Raw genomic sequence first — 22,795 nt, 5'->3', positions numbered from 1 at the left:
TTTATATTACAGAGTAATGGAGCTAGCTCTGTCCACCTGGTAATGACTCAGTCCCTGTTCAAAAGTCTTTGTTTGAAACTGACAGCATCAAACAGGGAAAACTTTAAATGTCTGGTTTTACACACAGACAACTGAAGGACAAGGAGATTACGTATTTCAAAATTGGACACACAGTACCGATAGAACTGAATCTTTCCTTGGCTCAGACCCAGATCTCAATACGGTACTTCCGCTGTAGTTTACCTGAGGGCATCATCTGTGCTGAGAAACCCTTCAAAACAAATAAGAATTATGGGTAAGATTGTTCTGAGTTGTGAGTTATGTAGGCAGTCTGGCTTTTAAGACAGAGCTGTCTGATAGTTCTCCTCAAATATTAGTGTTTTGGAGGTTTATAAATTTTGAAATGAATTTCCAGTTTCATCAAGGAGTGGGAATAATTTTAATGTAGAATCATGAAGACTTCAAGAGGATGTGAGCTTTTCTTTTGAATCCATGTTTATGGAAAGGGTGTGTATACACAAATATATCTCTGACAAAATTTTTGACAAATGCTTTTGCTGACAGCAAGATTTTGGAAAACAGTTCTGGTTTACTGTAGTTTTATCTAGGAAAAAGAGACTTCTAAGCATCTTAATGAAATTTTAAGTTGATAGCTGTTTAAGAGGGGGAAATTCTTTTAGTTTATAATTATTTGTAGCAAAATACTTAGCATCTTCCAGACGTTTAGGGTGACTGTCAGTATGTAAGTAGAACTTGACAAGGACAGGCAGTAAGCATTGTATTTCATCCATGGCTGCAAGTTACAATCTGAGAAATGCAAACATAAGCGTTGTTGATCTGTCATTACAGGCATACACCTGTCTTCAGAAACAACTTCGTAACTATGTAATTTCAAATTTCAAGTGTGAGAGTGAGCCTGTTCTGCAAATAAGTCAACAAAGCTGGGAGCAGGAAAAAGCAAGATGAATGCATCTGGAGGGAGCTGTGGGAGCCCTAATTCTGCGGAACCTCCTGGAGATTTCTTCAAGGAATTGTGGTCCAAACTGAAGGAATGTCACGACAAAGAAGTACAAGGTAAATTGTAAAAGTTTAGATTCACAGTAGACTGTCTGTTATCACAGGAAAGCTTTGAATCAGAGTACCACTCTGTCTGCCTGGAACCAAATACATTTTTAATGTCTTGTTTTAAGCAGAAAGTTGGACTGGATGATTAGAAATGACCCTTACAGATTGACTTCCCAAGCCTGGTTTAGCAGGATTAGATTTAAGCTATCAACAAGTGTAAAAGATTTGCTAGGTCAGTGAAGAAAAAGTAACACAATGTTAAATGGGATCTGTGTTTGCTTAGGAAATATTTAAATGTTACTTTAATGGATTATGATTCAAAGTTTCCAAATCAAGTTATTAAATGGGTCAGTTTTTTGTTGCCTTTGGATTTAGTCACTTCAGATACATTAAAATGGATCACATTGTTTATTTCCTCTAACTTGTGCAAATATGCACCACTGCAGATTAATATTACTGAAGTAAAAATTATTTCTTTGGTTTTAATGTGCTGAATTTTCCCAAGAAAAATTAGAATAGAGTTGCTTATTTTTACATTATATTTTGTGACCTGTGACATCAATTTTACTATGGATTGACTGTGTCTGCTCATTCTTCAGTAGTGCAGGGCATTAATAACACTCAAAGTAAAGATGAATTATGGCATCATACATTTATATTGTTATTATAATATTGTTTCACAAGTAGTATTCACAAAATGTTTTGCTGAGAATCCTCCATAAGAAATAAAGATTTTCTTCGGCTAATCTAAAGTCACACAATCCGTTCTTTTGGATGGAATTAGAACAGTATTTGACTGAATCTTCCAACAACATATGCTTATACTTGAAATAGTATTTTTATTAGACTGGAATAAAGGCAGGTCAGTTTTTGTGGATTAAGAGCTTTAGTCATGTAAGTGAATCTTTGTAGCCAGACCACTCCAGTGGCCTTGGTCATTTCCACCAGCCTCAAAACAGTTCCAGGTCTGTCCATTTAGGTCCAGTTGTGTCATCACTTATTAATTTCAAAAACTGTGAGTAATTGTTTTATAATGTGTAGGGGTTTCATACCTCACACTGAAAGTCTTGACTCAACAATTTGCAACATTGGGCCTTGATGCTTTACCTTAGTAACTTAAAAACAAACAAAAAAAACCAAACACCACAAACAAAAATATAGAAGAACATCTATCAGTTTGGCAACTGAAAGGGAAGATGTACCATCTTGTAGGATTTTGTTACGTTAAAAAAGTATATGTAACCACATGAAATATGATTTTATAGTGTTCCAAAACACATGAAAAATAATATTTATTTTTTATTACTTTTTTTAAAATTCTTGATGGTTCATTTCAGAGTTGATGTGATGTCAACTGCAGATAAATGCGGAAATACTGACAGAATGGGATCTGGCAGTTTATGGCATGTCTGAACAACAAAAACTGAACAAACAACTCTAATATAGAGGGTAATGTTAAGTGACCCCTTCTCTAGTTTCTTGGGATGTGCAGCACGTGATTTTAAAGTTTTGGTTTTCTTCATGCAAGTGAAGATACGCTTTAGAATGCATGCTGGGTGGGGCCAGATAATTTTGCCACTAGGCAGTCTTTTTCATGCCTAGCCCTTTGTCAGTATGTCCCACACCGTGTTAGGTAAAATTAGGTCTTCCATGATAACATCAAAGACATGCCTGAAGGATAGTTAATTTTTTCAAAAGGTGGGGATCCTCTTATAGAAAATAATACTGGAAGATATTTTAGAAACATCAAACACAGGCTTGCCTGGACTTTGCTTGTTTCTGAAGTCTATAAATAAGAATTAAAATTGACTCATGAGTTTCCAATCTAAATGTCAGCAAAAAATTATTTTAAAGATGGTGGAAGGTGGATTAAGGGAAAGTTAGTAGTTGGAGAAAAAGCTTTTTGCGTGTACAATGCACAATGTACGAAACACCGTAGTGGTAGAATTCTTTTATTTTTTTACAAATCCATGAAAAGTAGGATGGTCAGGCCTATTTTACAGGTTATCATATTTATATATCTATGGAATGTAGACCAGAAAATACTTCAAACTCATACAGTTGGAAATGGATTTTATTGAATTTTTATATTGCTACATTGTAAAGTGTGTATTTTTCCATTATGTTAGCTGAACAAACTCGGCTTCTTTTAAATGGATCAGTTGCAAAAAATACCGAATTTTGCCCCTCTTCAGCCAAAATGGTTCTCATTTTCTCTCAAATTCATTATGTGACAATGGGTAGGATTCTTACAACCCGGTTTCCAAAGATGTTGGCAATGGTCAATGTTAACTGACTTTTTGTGGAATCAAGAAGTGTTCAGCAGCTCAGAATAATGGTCATTAAAACTATATTTGCTTTTATTTCCTATCTGTAGAATGTGTAGGATACTTGTGTGTTATTCACAAATTAGAAAGAAATTAAATAATGCTGTTTATAAAGTGACTAATTTCTTCAGGTGTTAATACTTGCATCTACCTCAAAATAATTATATGGATACCTGCTGCATATGTATCATGTCAGCATGGTTCCTGAGGATGAATTGAAGTCTAAAGCTCTATGCTGAAAATAAAGGTATTTCAGCATGGAAATGTGAGGAGAGTTTTGTGTACAACAAATAGCCTGATTCTCTTCAATTATTACTTTACCTGTGAAAAGCAGAAGCTATCAATGGGGAAAAAACTGTAGTCATAGATGTAGAGAAAATTATGAGGAAAAGCAATCTCATTGATAGATTGATGTAGGAAAGGAAATGGCTAGAAGCTCTTCAGAAGTAAGTAATTATAGAAACCAGAACTGGAAGGAATCTTAGGAGGTCATCTGGTCCATCTCTGTACCCTTAAGGTAGGATTATGTCTCTGTCAGTGCTGACAGAAGCTTGTCCAACCCGTTCTGAGTAAACTTCAGCGATAAAGACACTGCAGTCTTCCCGCGCACCGTCAATTTTAAGAAAGTATGTTTAATGCATCTGAAAATTCATCAGAACAGGGATTGTCATAACTGTTAATTGAAAAATTAAAGGTATGTAGTCTAATCAAGTTGTAACTTTCATAAAATAGTGTTGTGTGGTTAATTAATCTGCCTAATGATAGTTTAAATAGAGTCTTCATCACTATAATGGGGACAGTGTGTCATTTACTAAAGCGCTCATGAGATTTAGGTAAACTTATATAGTCTGCAGCTTGCCTACTTCATAGAAATATTGTGTGAAAGAATTGAATGGGCAATGTACATACTGGAGTTTCACATAACATTCTAGTGAGCACATAAAATTAAATAATGAAATCTTAAGCATAGCTTTTAAAATTATTATGCTTAAAACCTCCCAATGCTTGGGAAAAACAAAAGGAAGAGATTACAGCACATGTAGTAATTCAATGCTCTTGGATAAATGTAACAAACTGGTTTCCTGCCTTCTCATTGTAGTCATTTGAATTAAGAAAAAAATGCAGCCTTTAAGTAACTAGTTTGGTTCCTCCTGAATTGAGGTGAGAGGGGAGATAGTGTTACCTGTAGCACAGTACTGGGCCTTTTGAGCTCTGCCTCTTCAATTTGTGGCTCAGGTTGCCAGTGTTACAATTCTAAATACTTGCTGAACAGACTACCTGTTCATACAGGAGATGCATTGTTGTGCAGCTTCATTCCTTCCAATGGGCGTGGAGCAGCATTAAAGCATGCTTTATAGGGGTTCTAATTGCAGATGCCTAATTGACTTGATGAATAGCATCTACTTAAAAAAATAAACCCTATTTCTATGCTGATCTGCATGATAGAACATAACATCTCACAGGTGTTGAATACTTACAGATAAAAGAAATTTTGCTATATTTGCTAGGAACTCTACTTTTAAAAAAAAAAAAAGTCATGCATTTTTACCTCATCGTCTCACTGGCATCTTGTAGGAGTCTGTGGCATGAGTTCACTGAGGCTCTGAATGTTACATTGTCCATGGCCTAAAGAGGGAGCTTCCTCAAGCAAGTAGTTTACCCCTTTGAGATGTTCCCAGTTGAGTGTGATAGGGGAGAGAAAAAAGTCTATTAGCTGCCTTAACCAACATTTTCAATTGTAAGATGTTGTATCGGGTATACGTATATTGTCAGAAGTTTTCTTAAAAGTGTTCTGATTTCATAAGTTTATCATTTTACACTCAATGATTAATGGATTTGCAAGAAGGCTTAAAAGACACCTCATATTCTCCTCCTGAGAGCATCAGTTGTGTTTGCAAACCTTTTTACATCTGCACAGGCATATGTTTAGGACTGTGTGGGCCTTAGTGGGAGAAAGGCCACAGATTAACTATCATTCCTCAGTCCGCCTTGAGAGGGTTCCAAAGAAGCTTTGACTCTGAGAGACTGGTAGCTTACCTCCAATAGATTAAGTTGGCCTTTTGTGTTTTGAAGCCTTGAATCATCTGTTTTTTATGTTTCCTTTTTGCATATACATTGTAATATATCTTTCAGTTCAGTCACTGGATACTACATTTCAAGCGTTGAATTATGCATGTATGTGTACACTGAACATATTTTATGCTACTTGTATAGACATAGTCAATGAAAATAAACGGGCAGTACTTGGTGTTTATGTGTGAGCTTTTTTACAAGGGTTCTTTTTAACCTGTTTAAGTGGGAATCTGTGTGTTTGTTTAATAAGCCTCTGTCTCCTAGGATCATAATATGTGTTTGTTTTCAAGATCCTGTAGAACGTACTCAAGAAGTCCAGAATGAACCATTTTCTCTCAAAATTAGAGGCATCTTTTCCTCTCTTTTGCAGATGTCATTGGTGAAAGGAGAATTAGTTTATTGTTTCACTCATTTTGTTGAATCGGAATTCTATAACGTATTTTATTTCGATTTTTCAGGCTTACAGCTGAAAATATCCAAGTTGAAAAAGGAAAGATGCTTGTAAGTACTCAAAGTAATGATTTAATTTATTAAAGGAGAGTCTGAGTACCATTAATGGACCATAATTCTTGTAAGATCAATTGAGGTTTCATGGGTTCTTCATTCAGACATACACAAATCTCTGCTCTTGTAGTAATTCAGCTGAAGTCATCTGAAGATACATGTAACTCTTCATAGGGTGTGGAACCTGAACACTGGGTTTGCCTTCCTTGAACAAATGACTGGTACAAAGTTTTCTCATATATGGTATTTCTAGGATACCCATCAAGATGTTGATGTTTATAATATGAAAGACAACTAGGTAGACATTTTAAAATGGAGGTTGAATCTTTAAAAGATAAGTGACAAGACAACAGGCCAAATTTTATATTTTTTTTTATTCTTTGCTACATTTACCTTTAGTGTTGTGTCTTAACTCATGTTTCAGTCATTCAGTAAACATTCTGGTAATAACCTTGCTAATTTTCAGTGAATTCTCATATTTTAAGGCACATGTAACTTCTTTTGCAGTCATTATTTGACACTAAGTTTTAGTTCTGTTTGTTAGAAGCAATTCAGGGGAAAAAAATTATGAACTACAAGATTTACATGTGCTGTAGGGTCACAATGTGTATTTACAACATTAAATCAGCTCTTAGTTTCTTTCTGCTGACTGAAGCCATGTTTAATGAAATTGTAAGAGATATGCTAATGTAATTCCTTATTCAAATTTTGACTTCAGGTTTAATTACATTAATATTATGTTAATATTATGTATGACATGTATTATGAGTTGCACTTTATAAAGTGCTGTGTAGGAGGAATAAAAATAAATTACTTGATCTTTTTCCACTTTGGAAAACAATATAATTATCTTAGGTATGTTAAAGAAATTAAACTCTTCTTAAAATTAGCAAAAATGCTGCAAATTAGCATTCCCAGCATTGCCATCTGAAGTCAAAGATATGCAATCTGAGTTTTAAAGTGTAGCCACAGTGCTCTCAAGTGTAGTTTGTGCTTCTTCAGAACTAACCTTTCTCTCATCATACAGTCAGTTTTATTCCTATTAGATTTTTCAGCTGCCTCTTTTTTGTTTTTTTGTTACATTTTTCAAATTCTATAAGCAGGAAATAACCCTCCCCTTGTCTGGAAAAATAAGGTCATCATGTGGGGTTTTTTGCACTGTAGTAACTCAAGCAATTCTCTAGCATTTTGATAGTTCTTCTCTAAACTCCCCAATGTGCTTATATTCCTGGTCATGAGGGAAACAAAGGTGTCTTTCTGTAGGAGTAGATTCCCTTTAGTGGAATCCGTCTTTCCTTTTCGTGCAACATGAAGCATCTAAATGCATTTTAAAATGAGACTGGCATTTCAGGTGTAATTTAATTGTACTACAGTACGTACTTTACTTGCTGTCTAATTTTATAATAACAGTTCTTCGGCAATTATGCCTGTGTCTCACTTCTAGGAAAGTTGTTCTTGTTTCTTTTTTAACTAGCCATTTGGAAGAATTTCAGTTGTATAATGCCTGTTTGCTCCCTTTCTTAGATATCTTTTTGGTTGTTCTTGATCCTTTGTAGTGCTTAAGCTTCCTTTGAGCTTGTGTTTTGCTAATTTCAGTTAAATATCACCCATTTTGCTGACATTTGATTATCTGCAGTAGCACTTTGAGCCTGTGCAGTATTGTGTTTTCTGATATTTCAACTACATTCATACAGATCTCATTTGTGGAAGCTATAGATAATTGCCTATGGTTTTGACTTCTATCTGATGCTTGCTGAGCAGGTGCAACGGTGTTTTCTTTGCACTTTCTGGGAACTAAAGGCTGCAGAGAAGCCGCTAGAAGGTAGCAATGGCAGCTGAAGGAACAATTCAGGATAGGATCACAAAAGGAAAGATTAGGCACTTCCACAACAGCGTCTACCTTATTCTGGTACTGTCAGGGTTCCCTTCATTTACTAAGCAATTCATCAGCTCTACAGCAGGGTTTACAATCCCAAGAGTACCTGTATGGCTAGCTCCTGTTTCCCCCACATACCCATCTGCTCCTCAGGATCCAGATTTGTAAGCTTTCATGTCATTTCTTGTTGAATATGCAACACTAGTACAACAGATTGTATACTATTTGCAGCTGCAATTTAATTGTGTGTAAGAGTTCACAGATGATTTTTAAGAAAGTGGCAATAGAGTCCTGTTGCCGATTTGGTTTATCGGTGAGTTTTTAATGAATTGGAAATATGAGCCTGTGAAATATGTGAATGTTATCAAGACTTTGGGTTCAGGGTGTACCATGGGATTTTGCCATATCTTTAATTAAAATTAGTGTATGTGTTGTTTACATTTTAAAGATATTCTTTCTGAACATTAAGAACGATATTGCACTGTCACAAGGAATGTATTTATGTTAGTAGATGAAATTATGTTTGGTTATTAGGTTGACATTCAGTTAGCAAATATTTGCTGCTACGTTTTATACTTACAAGCTACACTTTCCTGGAAAAATCAATTTATCATCTTGTTATTTTGTATGTATAATTGAGAAATGAAGTAGTTATTTCATGTTTAATCTAAATGGATTAAATTATCTCTTGCTGTTATTGTTAATTTAACCTGGTGTGTCATGAAAATGTCTGAAAACCTTAAATTTGTCAGTTAATTTTCTAGATGATTAATATTATCAGTGATGTGACTGAACACATACCAAATGGTTTAATTATTGTTTGCTGGAAGCTTTCTACAGTTACCACATTGTAGATACAATACTCTTACATAGGAGGTCTTGTTCTTCTTGGTGCATCTGGATATCTGAGGTTTAGTATTTCAGACTTGGTAATCAGCTGACAATGAACGCCTTATTTTGTACCCCACTTCAGCACTGGAGTTAATTACTTGTAAATGCTAGGTCAGAGACTGTTCATTACTCAGGGTGCCTTCATAGCCAAAAATGTCTGTCATGTTTATCAGGTGCAATGGAATACTAAAAACCAAAAAGCCTGGTTCCTTCTTGTCATTTTATTCTTACTATGACATTTTACCGGGTTTAGGCTGGAGGAAAGGAGTATTAGTGTATGTCAATGTCTCTTGTTTTTTGTGTGGGTTTTTTTGGTTGGTTGGTTGGTTTTTTTTTTAAAGGTAGCTTGACAAAAGATTTTAAAATCTGCTATTTTAGGCCTACTGTGAATAGCATGTTTTATGCCATAGATACAGAAAAATACAGACTGCTTTTGTCAGAGTCCAGATTTTGCCATCGGTTCACTGTACTTGGTTAATGAACTGAGATAACAGAACTCTATCAGAACTTTAACACTTTGTCCTTCTAAAATGAAAGAAATCTTAAAAAGTCCCTCCTGCTGTTTGCATGTCATTGTTTTATATGTTGTATATGCAGCTGAAAATGATAATATTGGTCTGACTGGTAGTACAGAGAAATAAAATGTGTTCTTAAAATTCAGAATTAATAAACTATGCCTGTGATTGTATACTGCGGAAGCTTCTGGCTGTCCCATTTGCTTTGTGACCTCTGATAGTTAATTTCTTGTATTACTCTAAAACCAGCACTATGAACATGTGTTTGACAACCCTGTCTTAAAGGGACAGTGCCAATTTAAAAGTATGTTTGTGTAAAAGAATTGTATCAACAAATTGGTAAATATATTTTTATTTCCTGTTGTGTGTGTGCTTAGCAGCTTTTTGTCAACTAATTTCATTACTTCCTCAAATAATCATTCTCAAGCACACTGAAAACAAACACCCATTTTCATGGAATATACAAAGGATTCCATGGTAACAAGAACAGCTGGGAATGACTTCTCAGAAATTAGTCATTGTCATGTTTCATAGATTCAGCGGGTTAGCTTCTACTGGAAATTAATTTCCTTGTAGAAAAAAATTGCATGCTTTTTGCTCATATCTTGTTTGTATTTAAATAAGTCTTGTCATCTGATAGTAGAAGTGAGGGGAGCTAAAAACGGAAAGATAATGCTACTGCTTTTGCTTACCTCATTTGAGAAGGAAATGTTCTTTGTTAATTAAATAACTTCTCTAAAAGCTAGGATTATTTTCCCCAAGATCTTCTGAGTTTTTGGGGAAGAGAGGTCTCTTGCTTGTATTCATATTATAGGAATCCATGTTCTATAGACTCTGAGAATTGCTTCTTGAGGAACTAAACCTCTAATGTGGATCTAAAGGCTTATCAGAACTTTACACAGCTAGTGTGATTTGCCACACCACAAGATGCACTCACTCCTGTGACAAGACCTAAATGACCTGATTGTGAAAGCTGAGCTGCAAAATCAAATAAGAAATGTGCTTGAGTTTACATGGCTTGAAATGGTTGCTTGAATACTATTAGCTTTTCTGCCTTGGCTGTCTTCAACTCTAATTTTTATCCTAAGCAAAAATCAGATTTATTAACAGAAGCCAAACTGTAATATGAATTAGAAACTAGTTGTTCATTTCCTAACTCAGACATTTCTAAATTACCATTCATCAGAAATACTTGCTTCATTTATCTTCAACTCAGTATTTGTGCTGATGATAATCACATTTCCCAAGCATATGAAAGAAACAAACCAGAGAGAATTCTCTATTGAAAACCTAATAGCTGTAATTTAAAGCTAGAACTAACTTTTTCTCTATTTGATTTTAGGGACGCAGAAAGGCTTGAAGAGTTTTACACCAAGAACCAACAGCTCAGAGAACAGCAAAAAGCACTTCATGACACTATCAAGGTTTTAGAAGACAGGTGAAGTAGCATCTTTTATCTTTTGGGTTTGTTGTGTTTTCTTCTTTCAGAGTAGCTCTGGATGCTTTTGAAGTTGTTTGGTTTTGTTTGTAATTTTTTTAATTTGGTTTGGGATTTTTCGTCTGTTTTTTTGTTTGGTTGGTTTTTGCTGTTTGTCATAAACCAGTCCTTTTCTAATGCAATCCAAATAGTGTGTTTAAAGAAAAGTGTAGAATTTAGATTCTTCTGACTGAATTTTTTTTTTTTTGTTATTTCTTTATTTTTGAAGTGCTTAGCTTGCTTAGTTCAGTTAAGATGAACAGAAGTTAAATAGATTTGCTTGGAAGGCAAGTGTCCATTTTAAGGACTTTTTTTTCCATCCATTTTTGTAGAGTTAGGTTTGATATTGATCGAGATGTAATACAAGTGCAAAACTCAAAGGCAGAATATATTATATACTTTGAAACTCATGCAAGAACTTGCTATGAAATCTTTTAGATTTGGAGGGGTCCTTTTCCTCAGTTGCCAGTTTTACCTAATTTTAATTACATGTTCTGTCTTTTGCCTTCTTTTGGACTTAGACATTCTGATCACCTTTTGACTCATTCTGCCTTTCACTTATTTGTTCCTTTTTAATCTGGTGTAGCAGAACAAAACCAATAGATATGAAATTACAGTGCATTTTTTCTTCTTTTGAAAACAACTGTTTTGGAAAGTGTATGTTAAATTTGCTGCTAATAGGCTCTTCAGAAGCTTTCTGGGAACAGGAGATCATTACATAATAAATTATTTTCCCACATTCCTATGCTACTTCAAATTTTAGAGCTATGGTAGTCAAATTTTGCATTCAGCTCTGCTTCTCTGTGAAGGGCATCTAGCGATAAACTTGTAACCATACAGGTAATAAACTTTCACACCACGTAGGTAGAGAGACGTTTGCAGAGTGGATGTTTTTTTCTAATCCATTAGCAGATGAAGTACTCATATTGCAGAAAACAAGAAGAGTATTTAAAGTGGTTTAATACAAAGAGATGATAAAACTGTGTTTATTACACAGCTAGTCAGATAAGCTGGTATGAAGAGGCATTTCAGTATTATACTCTTTCCATAATTCCACAATATTAAGATATCCATAAACCAAGATGGTTTTTACTTCCAGTATTCAACTGCGACATTGGAAACTTAAGTGTTTTATTTGGGGTTGTGGGAGTTTGTTTGTTTGTGGATTTCTGTTGTTGGTTTGTTTTGTTTTTCTCATTTTTGTTTGGTTTTTGTTTGTTTGTTTTTTAATACTACAAGTGCTAGCAGCAGCAATGCTAGCACTCTTAACCAACTGGTCTCTTATTTAGCAGGCAAAATAAGGTCTGGTTTATACTTTGGTAAAACTGTTAGCTTTTTGTTCTGTACCAGAAATAAATATACTTTGGCTATTGCCTGTAAAATGAACGCACATTTCATTGCATAAATGAATGTGTCAAGTTGGATGGAGTTATCGTAACAAGTCTTTTTCTGATAGTGGGTGAGCTTTAAACAGCTGATCTAAACCATTAGAGACAGTGGAGGCAATGCCTCACGTGGACTTTTGAATCTGCTTTTAAATATTGGTGTCTAGATAAAGGATTTCACATTTGCTTGGTATTTGTTACAGAGCGAATTTACTATTTGTCTTTTTATTGCTTTGCTTAATTGAAGTGATATAGCCTTCTTAGATGAAGTAGTAACTGTATTTACTGAAATGCTTTTGCTTATTTGTGTTTGCTTGAATGAACTGTACTTATAATAAATGGTAATGTATAGATGACAGGATTCTTAATAGGACACCTCACAAAAGCTTTCACTGGCAAGGTGTAGCATGCTCCACTTCAATAAAGTAATGTGTGTTGCTTTAGAAGTATCCAGTACCTACAGGCATTTATGCAAACGTTACTAGGTGTAGTATTAGACTGTTCAGAAATCTCAAAGTATTGCTATGGTCAACATATAAAACCACAGTACTTAGTGGTGTTGTGCATAGTTGTCAGAAACTGTCTGGTTTTCATTGTTCAAAAGGCCAGTTAAGTGTGGATATCTGCTTCATGTGTGTAATATTTTCTTAACAGAGGGCCTTTTTTTTCTTTTATTGTAGATTAAGAGCGGGATTATGTGATCGTTGTGCTGTAACCGAGGAACATATGAGAAAGAAGCAGCAAGAGTTCGAAAATATACGGCAGCAGAATCTTAAACTTATCACCGAGCTTAGTGAGTTTTATCCATGAGTCTCAAGACAAAACATACTATTTTGTAAACTAGTTCTTAATTAATTCCTGTAACTTGACATAATTTATGTGTGCTGTGTTCAGTAAGCTCGAGAAATTCAGTCGGGGATACTTAACTCTACAGTCTGAAAATATGCAACATTCCAATTACTAGTCATTTGACCCACCTTCTGAGATTGAAGTGCTGATACTGAAAGTGAACTGACGTGGAAAGTCTTACAGTGTGAAGTAGCTACTTTAGATAAAATGTGGATGCTTCTGTTTATTCCTACAGCTGAGGCATAGAATTACTGACTGCCAGCTTTCCTAAGGAAACCCTGATTTCAAAAGTAACTGGTGATCACAAAGGAGCAAGTTCAAACAGAAGTTCCCTGGGTCTGGCCTGTGTTCTGTAGTTGGTCTTTGCACTTAACTGCAGTAACCCATAACTTTCACATAATCCTCTGAAGCCACGGAAGAATTGCTTTACACCAGGCAGCTTGTAGCTGACTCTTTTTGAAATCGGGAAGTAGTACATATGGAACAGGAGAAAATAAGCTATTTGTTGTAGGTGCCAAGAAGGCTGGAGAAAACAAATCTCTTAATAAAGAGAGTTTGGAAAAATTAGTTGTATGAAGTACTAACTAATACAGGACAGGATTTTAAAATGTTAATTGTATCTTTACCATTATTTTGTATCGTTTAATAGTCTTGGTTGATCCAGAACAAGCAGACATTCAGTGAGATTTAATATATGGGAAATGCCAGACACAAGAAGTATCTTTTCAGTGCTTAATTAAATTATAGAAATATTAGAATATATACCTATATAGAATACATTAATTTTTCAAAGACTCTTAATATTGGATATTTACATCAAAATATTCTGAATCCTTGAGTTTAATGATTAACAACAAACAAGGTACAAACAATCTCTAGATAAAGCTCTGTGCCATAAAAATCAGGGTGAGACCTTTTAGGTACAAATCTTCTTGAACACTATCTGTCAATCCATGGATTTGGGTTGAGATCTATATGACAATTTATGTATTTCCTGCAACCAGCAAAAAAGTTCAGTCAAGAATAATCCAGAAGTGAAATACACAACAGAAAAGTAAGAACAAGAAAAATAAAATGAAAGTGATCCAAAAAGTTGGAAGCTATCACTATGTCGTTTTGAGACAGCCTGGAAAAAAGGCTGAAGGTGATGCAATAAGCTAGTGTGAAGTACAGGCAGAATTAACTGGAAATTGGGAGAAGTAAAATAAAAAATTTCTGACTGCTCTCTCTTAAATTCCGAAATATTCACCTGATTTTTAAGAATTTTTGTTTTTTTCCATTCTCTCCAATTAACTGGTCGCTTCGGTGGCTAAAAGCAAATTCTAATTACTTTAGACTTCATAAGCTGCCTTCAAGCTAGGGAAGCAATTTTGTCCATGGAGCTGAGTGAGCAATTCATCTTTGCAACACAGTCTCACTTGTATGTACATGGACAAAACTAATTAATGATTGTGTAGAACTAATATGATCCAGTAATTTTGATACCTTTGGCTTTTCTAACACACCATTTTACAACATTTTAATGACTGGCTTGGAAATTCCTTTTGGTAAGCCATAGGGAGGGTGTATGGTATTATGTTTTAGAATTGGTTCTGTTTCCTTAAAGAACTTGATAAAATTAGGTATGTTATGATGTTAACATGTGTGCACTGATTCTTTTTTTTTCCCCTTTTTTTTTTTTCCTATAAATTGCAGTGAATGAAAAGAACAACTTACAGGATGAAAATAAAAAGATAACTGAACAGTTCCAGCAATTACAGAAGGAGTTGGAGTAAGTTTTGGGGTTTTTTGGATATTCCCCCCCCCATTCCTCAGTAGTAATGTCTGGGGATATAAAAATCAGCTTTTAAGCCTTTTTAACTTGAGTTTCCTCTTTTTTTAATAGACTGTGAAAACAGTCTGCTGCCACTATAATAGCATAAGACTAGCATCTTCGTATTGTGCAGATATTTTACTTTCTTTTAACTGTGTGCGTCTTTTTTTTGAACAGAGAAAAATTGTTCATAGAAATTCTGTTTGACTTCATGATTCTTCAGGATTATTCTGGTCACAGTGAATAGCAAAGCCTCACATTTTATCCGTTTATTCTGCTGTTGATTCTTTACCAATTCTTTCCTTCTAGATTAACTAGAAAAGTGGATGCTCAGCTAGTCAACAAGTACCAGGATCTTGCAATCAATTTAAAAAATAAACTTATTATAATTTTTAAAAGAAAAAAATAGTACATTTCAAAAGAAAGCCATAAGAATAATGAGCTACAAATTGACTGTCAAATTATAATCTGACATGATAGCAAGAATGTGCAATATAATGTTGTAACTATATGCAAATATGGTGCACTGTGCAAGGCAGGGATGGTGTTACTTTGTTAGAATCACAGAATCATTTTGTTTGAAAGAGACCCTGAAGATCAGCTAGTCCAACCATAACCTAACTCTAGCACTAAACCATGTCCCTAAGAACCTCATCTAAATGCCTTTTAAACACCTCCAGGGATGGTGACTTCACCACTTCCCTGGGCAGCCTGTTCCAATGCCTGACAGCCATTTCTGTGAAGAATTTTTTTTCTTAATATCAAATCTAAACCTCCCCTGGTGCAACTTGAGGCCATTTCCTCTTGTCCTATCACTTGCTACTTGGGAGAAGAGACCAACACCCTCCACGCTACAACCTCCCTTCAGGTAGCTGTAGATAGCAGTAGGTCTCCCCTCAGCCTCCTTTTCTCCAGGCTAAACAGCCCCAGCTCCCTCAGCTGCTCCTCATCAGACTTGTGCTCCAGGCCCCTCACCAGCTTTGTTGCCCTCCTCTGAACTCGCTCTAGTATTTCAATGTCCTTCTTATGACGAGGTGCCCAAAACTGAATACAGGGTTCAAGGTGAGGTCTCACCAGTGCCGAGTAAGTGGCACAATCACTTCCCTAGTCCTGCTGGCCACACTATTCCTGATACAAGCCAGGATGCAGTTAACCTTTTTCGCCACCTGGGCACACTGCTAGCTCATATTCAGCCAGCTGTCAATCAACACTCCCAGATCGCTCTCTGCCAGGCAGCTTTACAGCCACTCTTCCCCAAGCCTGTAGCGCTGCCTGGGGTTGCTGGGTTCTGCTCTTGGGTCGCAACACTTGACCTTTGTGAACCTCATACAGCTGGCCTCAGTCCAACAATCCAGTCAGTCCAGATCCCTCTGTATGGCCATCCTACTCTCCAGCAGATCAACATTCCCACCCAATTTGGTGTCATCTGCAAACTTACTGAGGGTGCACTCAATCCCCTCATCCAGATCATTGATAAAGAGATGAAACAGAACTGGCCCCAATACTGAACCCTGGGGAACACCACTTGTGACTGGCCACCAACTGGGTTTGGCTCAGTTCAACACAACTCTTTGGGCCCAGCCCTCCAGCCAGTTCTTTATCCATCGCAGAGTGCACCCATCCAGGCCATGAGCTGCCAACTTCTCTGGGAGAATGCTGTGGGATACAGTGTCAAAGGCTTTACTGAAGTCCAAGTACACAGCATCCACAGCCTTTTCCTCATCTACTGGTTGGGTCACCTTGTCATAGAAGGAGATAAAGTTGGTCAAGCAGGACCTGCCTTTCATAAACCCATGTTGACAGGGCTTGTTCACTTAGCTTTCTTGTATGTGCCACATGATGTCACTCAGGATGATCTGCTCCATGGCCTTCCTCAGCACTGAGGTCAGACTGACAGGCCTGTAACTCCCTGGATCCTCCTTCTGTCCCTTCTTGTAGATGGGCATCGTGTTTGCCAAATTCCAGTCAACTTGTGTGAAACAACTTAGACTTCAGTTCAGAATTACTGTGGTCCTATTCCTTTATGTTTCTTGGTTTGTCTCTCATCATTTACACCTTAATCATCCTTTTTCTGTATGCATTTAATCTTCTCAGAGTAACATATTTCATGACCCTAGGAGTACTCCTCTTTAATACCAAGTAGTAAAAAAATTCTATATGCCTCCCACTATGTAATTGCTTTTTAATAATGGTTCTATACAGCTTCACAGCAGTTAAGAGGTGACATTAAAAAAAATTGACACCAGACAGATCCATCCAGATGTCTTAGTTTGATCTCCAGTCTTGTAATTTAGTTTCCAGTAAAAGTCTCCAGTTGGTAATGACCGATGTAGCACTTAACCATGTGACATGCAGAATAAGTAACTTATTTAAATAAGTGCAGAGCTGAGTAGATAAACAGTAATTAACAAGAATAGTCCTGCTATTTGTAGTAGAGCTACTGCATTGAGCTATAGTCATGTAACTTTATTTAGAACAAACAACTTAGATCAATATAACATAATCACCTAGGTGCAAGGTACCAGATTGTTTCTGGTGCATGATAAGAAATCAGATTTTTGCAATCTTCTGTATTTTGTTACCAAAGTTTAGTATTTTAGGAAAAGAAGTCTAAATATCCTTCATAAAATTGAAATCAATTAAATTCTAGAAGAGTTGTTTTATCCGATCCTTTATCAGATTAGGGTTTCATTATCCGCAGACAGAAACAGCAAGGAGATTTCTGCAAAAGCCTTTCCTGGGGTCTCAGATAAATGTTTCCAAGATTCTGAAATCATGTATTATATATTTATGATGTATATTGGGCAGTTTCTTAACTTGATAATTTTTTGTGGTGGTATGTAAGAACTACCTGTTGGCTTGCACAAAAGTAAGGTACAGAAAGATACATTTATAGTAGGCTAATTTGTCATACAAGGCCACGTGTGCTAGAAAATGTGAAGAGAATTCTAATAGCTAACTTCAGTTTGCGAAGTAACTGGATTAATTTATTGGTTTGCTGTTTATTTTGGTTTGTTTCTTAAGATGATCCAAGTAGGTGATAGAGTTTTCCAGTTATGGTGCTTTCTTCGTAAATGTGCTGGAAAAGACGTATTACAGAATCATACAATAGGATTCATCCAGACTTCAGAGCATCAGTGCATCAATGTTTGTCATTAAGTCTTCAAAGTTAGTCATGGTAAAAAGCCTACCTGCAAAAATGCAGAAAAAAAGTGCTACTGCAGAAAGATGACCAAGCAGGATGAGTTAGATTTCCTTGTTTTTCTTTTGCTGTGTCCTCCATTTCTCACTACCAGCACCATATGGCAGGTAGCAATGCCCTTATTAAGTACTATACAAACTCTTTTTAAGTTAAAGGAACAGAAATTAATGGGGTTTTTTGTTGTTACTTCCTTACTATGTCTAGATAGAGTTTTTGGAGAAAAAAGACATAGTTACTTGTTTTACTAATTTTTATATACTGGTTCTGCAACATGCTGTTAGAGCTGACTATGAGAGAACAGAAACTTCATAACTCGTGGTTTACATTACTTGTTTTACATGGTTTTCATTGCTTTTTACACTCCTCTCTGAAGACCTTTGTGGGGTGAATAAAAGGTATCATACAATGGTCTGGAGAGGGATTGTTTTTAAGGTAGTGCAGTTCATTACCGTTTAAAAAGCTGATTACCATTTCCAAAAGCTTTTGTTTTGTATTTACAGCAGGGCCTTCCAAACAGGGAGGGAGACACTAGCCCATCCATTTCAGCTTTCTTTAGTTCAAGTAGCACATGCTTCAGAGGACAAGCTAAAAACTCCATAGTCCCTGTTTTCTTCCAGGGAGAAAGTCTTCCATAGTGCAGTAGCTAAACATTGACTTCAAATGTGAAGAACCAGAGTTGTATGCTGGTTTAAGGATTGATGGAGTAACAGTGAATTTGTTGCTAGTTGTGTCTAAAAACTGTGTTCTAGTATTACTTTTTTCACGCTGCGGTGTTATTAAGATGACTGTATTTTCTAAATTGTTGCTTTCTTGAACCATATTATGTGTCCTGCTTACTGAAATAAAAACATAAAATCTTGCTGACTTGAGGTTTTATTTGACCACCTAATTTGGTCTTCAGGGAGCAAAAGCAACAAGCAGTGGAATTAAAAGAAGGAGTCATTCCAGATTCTCCAGTTCTGACTTCTTCATTTTCTCTGGTTAATCGTATGAGAAGAAAAAAGGAGAACAGGCATATCCGATACACAGAACATACACAGTCAGATTTGGAACTTGTGGAAAGCAACAATGGTAAGAGTATTGTATTTTTTAATTAATTTGAAAATATATTTTTGAATGCTAAATGAAAAGATAATGTATAAATTTGATTGCAAAGAATGGAAAAAAACCTTGTGTGTTTTTTGTTTGTTTGGCTCATTTCCATAATTCCATTATGCCATCATACATGAGTTGGGGAAAAATGTCTTTAGCAGTAACTCTTATATCAGCTCAAAGCTTATCTCAGCCTCCCACTTATGTTCATCCACATACACATGCAAATATAACAGTTTTCCAACCCATATCTGTGCTGTAACTCCAAATGTAATAAAAAATAAAATGTTAGGGTTTGGCTTGTGCCTACGGCTATGTCACCACCTAGTGGAGAGTGAAAGAAATGTTTTGCCCCATTCAGCAATTCTGCAATTAAAGTAATACTGAAACTGATAAATTTCTCATTCTAACAGCTGCATGATCCTTCTTTTTCTAGTACTGATACACTGTGAGGATTTGTTCTGTGTCTAAGTCCAGAAGTATTGTGCACACTTGGTTTCCAAACTTCATTCTGTAATGTCATAGAAATAGTTCTAATGTATTTTAACTATAACAAATATTTTTGTGAAACAAGGGACTTTGGGCTTGTACTTTAGTGATACACAGGAAATATGATAAACTGTCGAGGTACTCTTAATATGTTAATTTACCTTGTCAAATAAAAAAGCTATTTTAAATGCTATGCCATTACATCTAAATAAAAGTCTTGACTAAAAGCTTCTTTCCAAGAATGAAAATAGCACAACTGCAGGGTGAAGAGAGTAGGGTGGTTATTCAAGCCCTTTATTTTGTGTATGTAATTTTAATGCTGTGAATAGTTTATCCTTTCTGAACATACCTACTTCTCTCCATTTTTTATATATAAAAAATGAGCTACTAAATAAAACCAAAGTTAAATATGTGAGAAATGGTGTAAATACCTATCACAGTTAATGGCTATGAAAAGCTGTTGATGTCTAGATAGAAAGAACTACATGGCACTAAATTAGCCATGATTCAAGTCTCAGGGTTTTTACCTTTTCATTACCTTAGCTGATGCAGAAAGTTATTCCACTTAATGGTTTACTCTGTAATAGTTTTGTTCCCATATTAACAAGTGAAATATGGATTGAATACATACTTTATATGTGGTCAGTATAGAAAGTGATGTAATTACCTGTCACTGTTTAATGGATGACTGGCTGGGCTCATGTTTATGAGATAGAGGATCAATATGAAATATTTGTGACTATTTTGTCATAGTGATATCTCAGAAAAAATAATCAGATGTGTTTAGATTACTGGATCTAATGACATATCAAAATTCACATTCAAGTGCTTTTAAAATCAGGATCATGGTCTGTGTTTACACAAAATTATCATAACAGGATACCTAATTTCATTGTTTGAGAATGTTTCTACATTTTCTCCTAGAGTTTGGAAAAATTCCACTGTATTCCACACAAGTGAACAGTCACCATGGAGAAGAGATACTAGTGGCAGATACCTGTGATCCACAACTGTCCCCTATACAAAGTAAGTGTATTGATTGATTTAGTTCTAATTCCATTCGAAATAAGGCAAAAATATTGTAAAATGGAGGGTTCCTCAACAGGTGAGGGTTCATCTCTACACAAAGGTGCCAGAAAAAGGATATTATGTTTAATCACAGAATTGCTGCTGAAATGCCTGTCTGGTGATGCCTGTCTGTATGCCCCTCAGTCATGTATCATAGCATCAGGGCTTAGATTCGAGAAATAAAAAGAAGCTCAATGCAGCACTTTCTGCAGATATCTTAAAATATAAGGCTTATCCAAGTGTCTTACATCTGATTTTCCAGCTGTATGGGAGATAAAGCATTCTGAGAATTGCACTTAATGTCTGACATCAATATGTAACATTTAGAAAGGCATCTGTTAATTATTCCCTTTTTTTGCAGTTGTGAATTGGTACAAGTCTTTCTGCGTAAACACTTCTTTTACAAGAACTTTCTGTGACCCTGATTTTTTTTCTGTGAAATATTTAACTATAAATGGCTGAGAATTGGCATTTTGAAATTGTTCGTGGATGTCAGGGTTGTGTTGGTTGTAGTTCTTGTACTTTCCCATCACATTACCTTGCCCCAGTTTAATAAACTGAGTAATGTTAAACCACTGAAAGAAGGGAAACTCATCTATTTGCTTTTCTAATAAAAATATAAGGAGGATAATTGTAAGTGTACTCTAGGAAATATGCATCTTACTAAAAATATACTTTTTCACTGATCTACGTGCTTTTCTCAGACTTTTCATGCCCTGGACTGGGAGTTTGAAAAGCAATTTTTACATTGGCTTGTCTTTGTATTTTAGTTTTGGGGAGCTGTTTCTAATTGGAAGACTTATTTGTCTGTAATGAGACAGCAGTTTGCTCTCATCAGAAATTCCTCTTCTGCCCTTGTTCTCCACTTAGCACTTCCAGATAAGACTTCTATCTGACACAGGTCAAACTATTTATGATTTTAATTCATTATCTTTTTAGTTCTGTCCTTGTACCATCTGCGTGAGTCGAGTAAGATATTATAATGTGTGTGTAACTTACTGTGAACTTCTTTCTACTCGTATAGATAAACTAAGGATGGGAGGCTATCCTGTGCCAAAGCCATCTTTTAACTTGGCTGCAGTCGTGGCAGAAACAATTGGACTTGCCGTTCAAGAGGAATCTGTAAGTAGTATTCCCAGATATCTTACATAGTCAGTTTTTTGTGCCAGTTGTTTCTGAAAACAGTATGTTTCTCTTTTGCATTAAAATTCTGCAAAAGTATTCCAAGATGCGATAACCTCTCTTTGGCTTGCTTTTGCTTACTCATTACAGAATTACTTTAGCAAGAAGAGATATAACTGTGCTGGCCTGTTTGGGGGTTGGGGAGGAGGGCAGGGGCACCGTTCCTACTTGTGTGTACTACTTTCAAGTTTGACTAAGACATTGGACTAAACACTTGGGTCTGCCAAACTCCCATTGTGCAGCAATCATATCTAAGACACTAAAAAATATTGTTTGGTGACTCAGGTGAGATTGTTTAACACTTTTGCTTGGTAACTACAGTGAAAGTAGTAGTATGCAGACTATTTGTATGTGTGTCTGCATTTGAATTATGATTTATTTTTTTCATTTGCATAAGATTTCTTTAAAGCTGTTGATCAAAATTTTATCTCCTTTTTAACTTTTTATTTGTTTTCAGCTGTAAATATTTCAGTTTGAATGGGTCTTCAGAATATTTATGTGCAAACCTAGCATATTTCTAATTTTTAATTCTCATAGCTTCTCACACTTCCTTTCTTCATTTTCTTCACCCCTTGCAAGGAGTCCCAGAGTGTACTAAGTCCTCCCCGAACTAATACTGTTATGAGCCAGGCCCCAGAGAGCACGCAGTCTGAAGACTCAAGAAAACATCCAACTTCTGAATCAAGAAATGATGACAACAATTTAGGGTGTGTTTCCACTTTGTTATAATAATATTGTTTTAAACAGGCTTATACGAAGTTCTAGTTTTAGTAGAATTTAAAACCCTACAGCAGCTTGTTTTAAAGGTACAGACATGGAAATAAATATTTCAATATTATATGTGCTTCTTGCAAGTAAATAACATTAGAAGCAGAGGAACTGATAAAACGTAAAACTGTGGACTTTGACTTAATTCTCAAACTTTTGATTTAGGATTTCTGCGTACTCAGTCCCTCCCTCACTGACTTCTTGTTATTTCAAGGTATC

General features: G+C 35.6%; 1 protein-coding gene across 5 annotated transcripts in view; it reads left to right on the top strand.

Moving 5' to 3' along the window:
- Positions 1-22,795, top strand: part of RBBP8 (RB binding protein 8, endonuclease) — a 45,801-nt gene that overhangs the window by 7,889 nt on the left and 15,117 nt on the right. For all 5 annotated transcript variants that reach the window (XM_065831832.2, XM_065831833.2, XM_065831830.2 and 2 more), the window contains 9 exons: positions 850-1,074; positions 5,924-5,966; positions 10,594-10,689; positions 12,794-12,906; positions 14,658-14,733; positions 18,879-19,048; positions 20,483-20,584; positions 21,651-21,748; positions 22,388-22,515. In XM_065831832.2, the coding sequence (XP_065687904.1) occupies positions 963-1,074; positions 5,924-5,966; positions 10,594-10,689; positions 12,794-12,906; positions 14,658-14,733; positions 18,879-19,048; positions 20,483-20,584; positions 21,651-21,748; positions 22,388-22,515 (938 nt within the window). In that variant the 5' untranslated portion in view covers positions 850-962. The remainder of the gene's footprint in view (positions 1-849; positions 1,075-5,923; positions 5,967-10,593; positions 10,690-12,793; positions 12,907-14,657; positions 14,734-18,878; positions 19,049-20,482; positions 20,585-21,650; positions 21,749-22,387; positions 22,516-22,795) is intronic.

Source organism: Patagioenas fasciata, chromosome 2 (assembly GCF_037038585.1).
Source record: "Patagioenas fasciata isolate bPatFas1 chromosome 2, bPatFas1.hap1, whole genome shotgun sequence".
In the NCBI taxonomy this organism is placed as follows: Eukaryota; Metazoa; Chordata; class Aves; order Columbiformes; family Columbidae; genus Patagioenas; species Patagioenas fasciata.
This window is presented reverse-complemented; position numbering and strand designations above follow the sequence as displayed.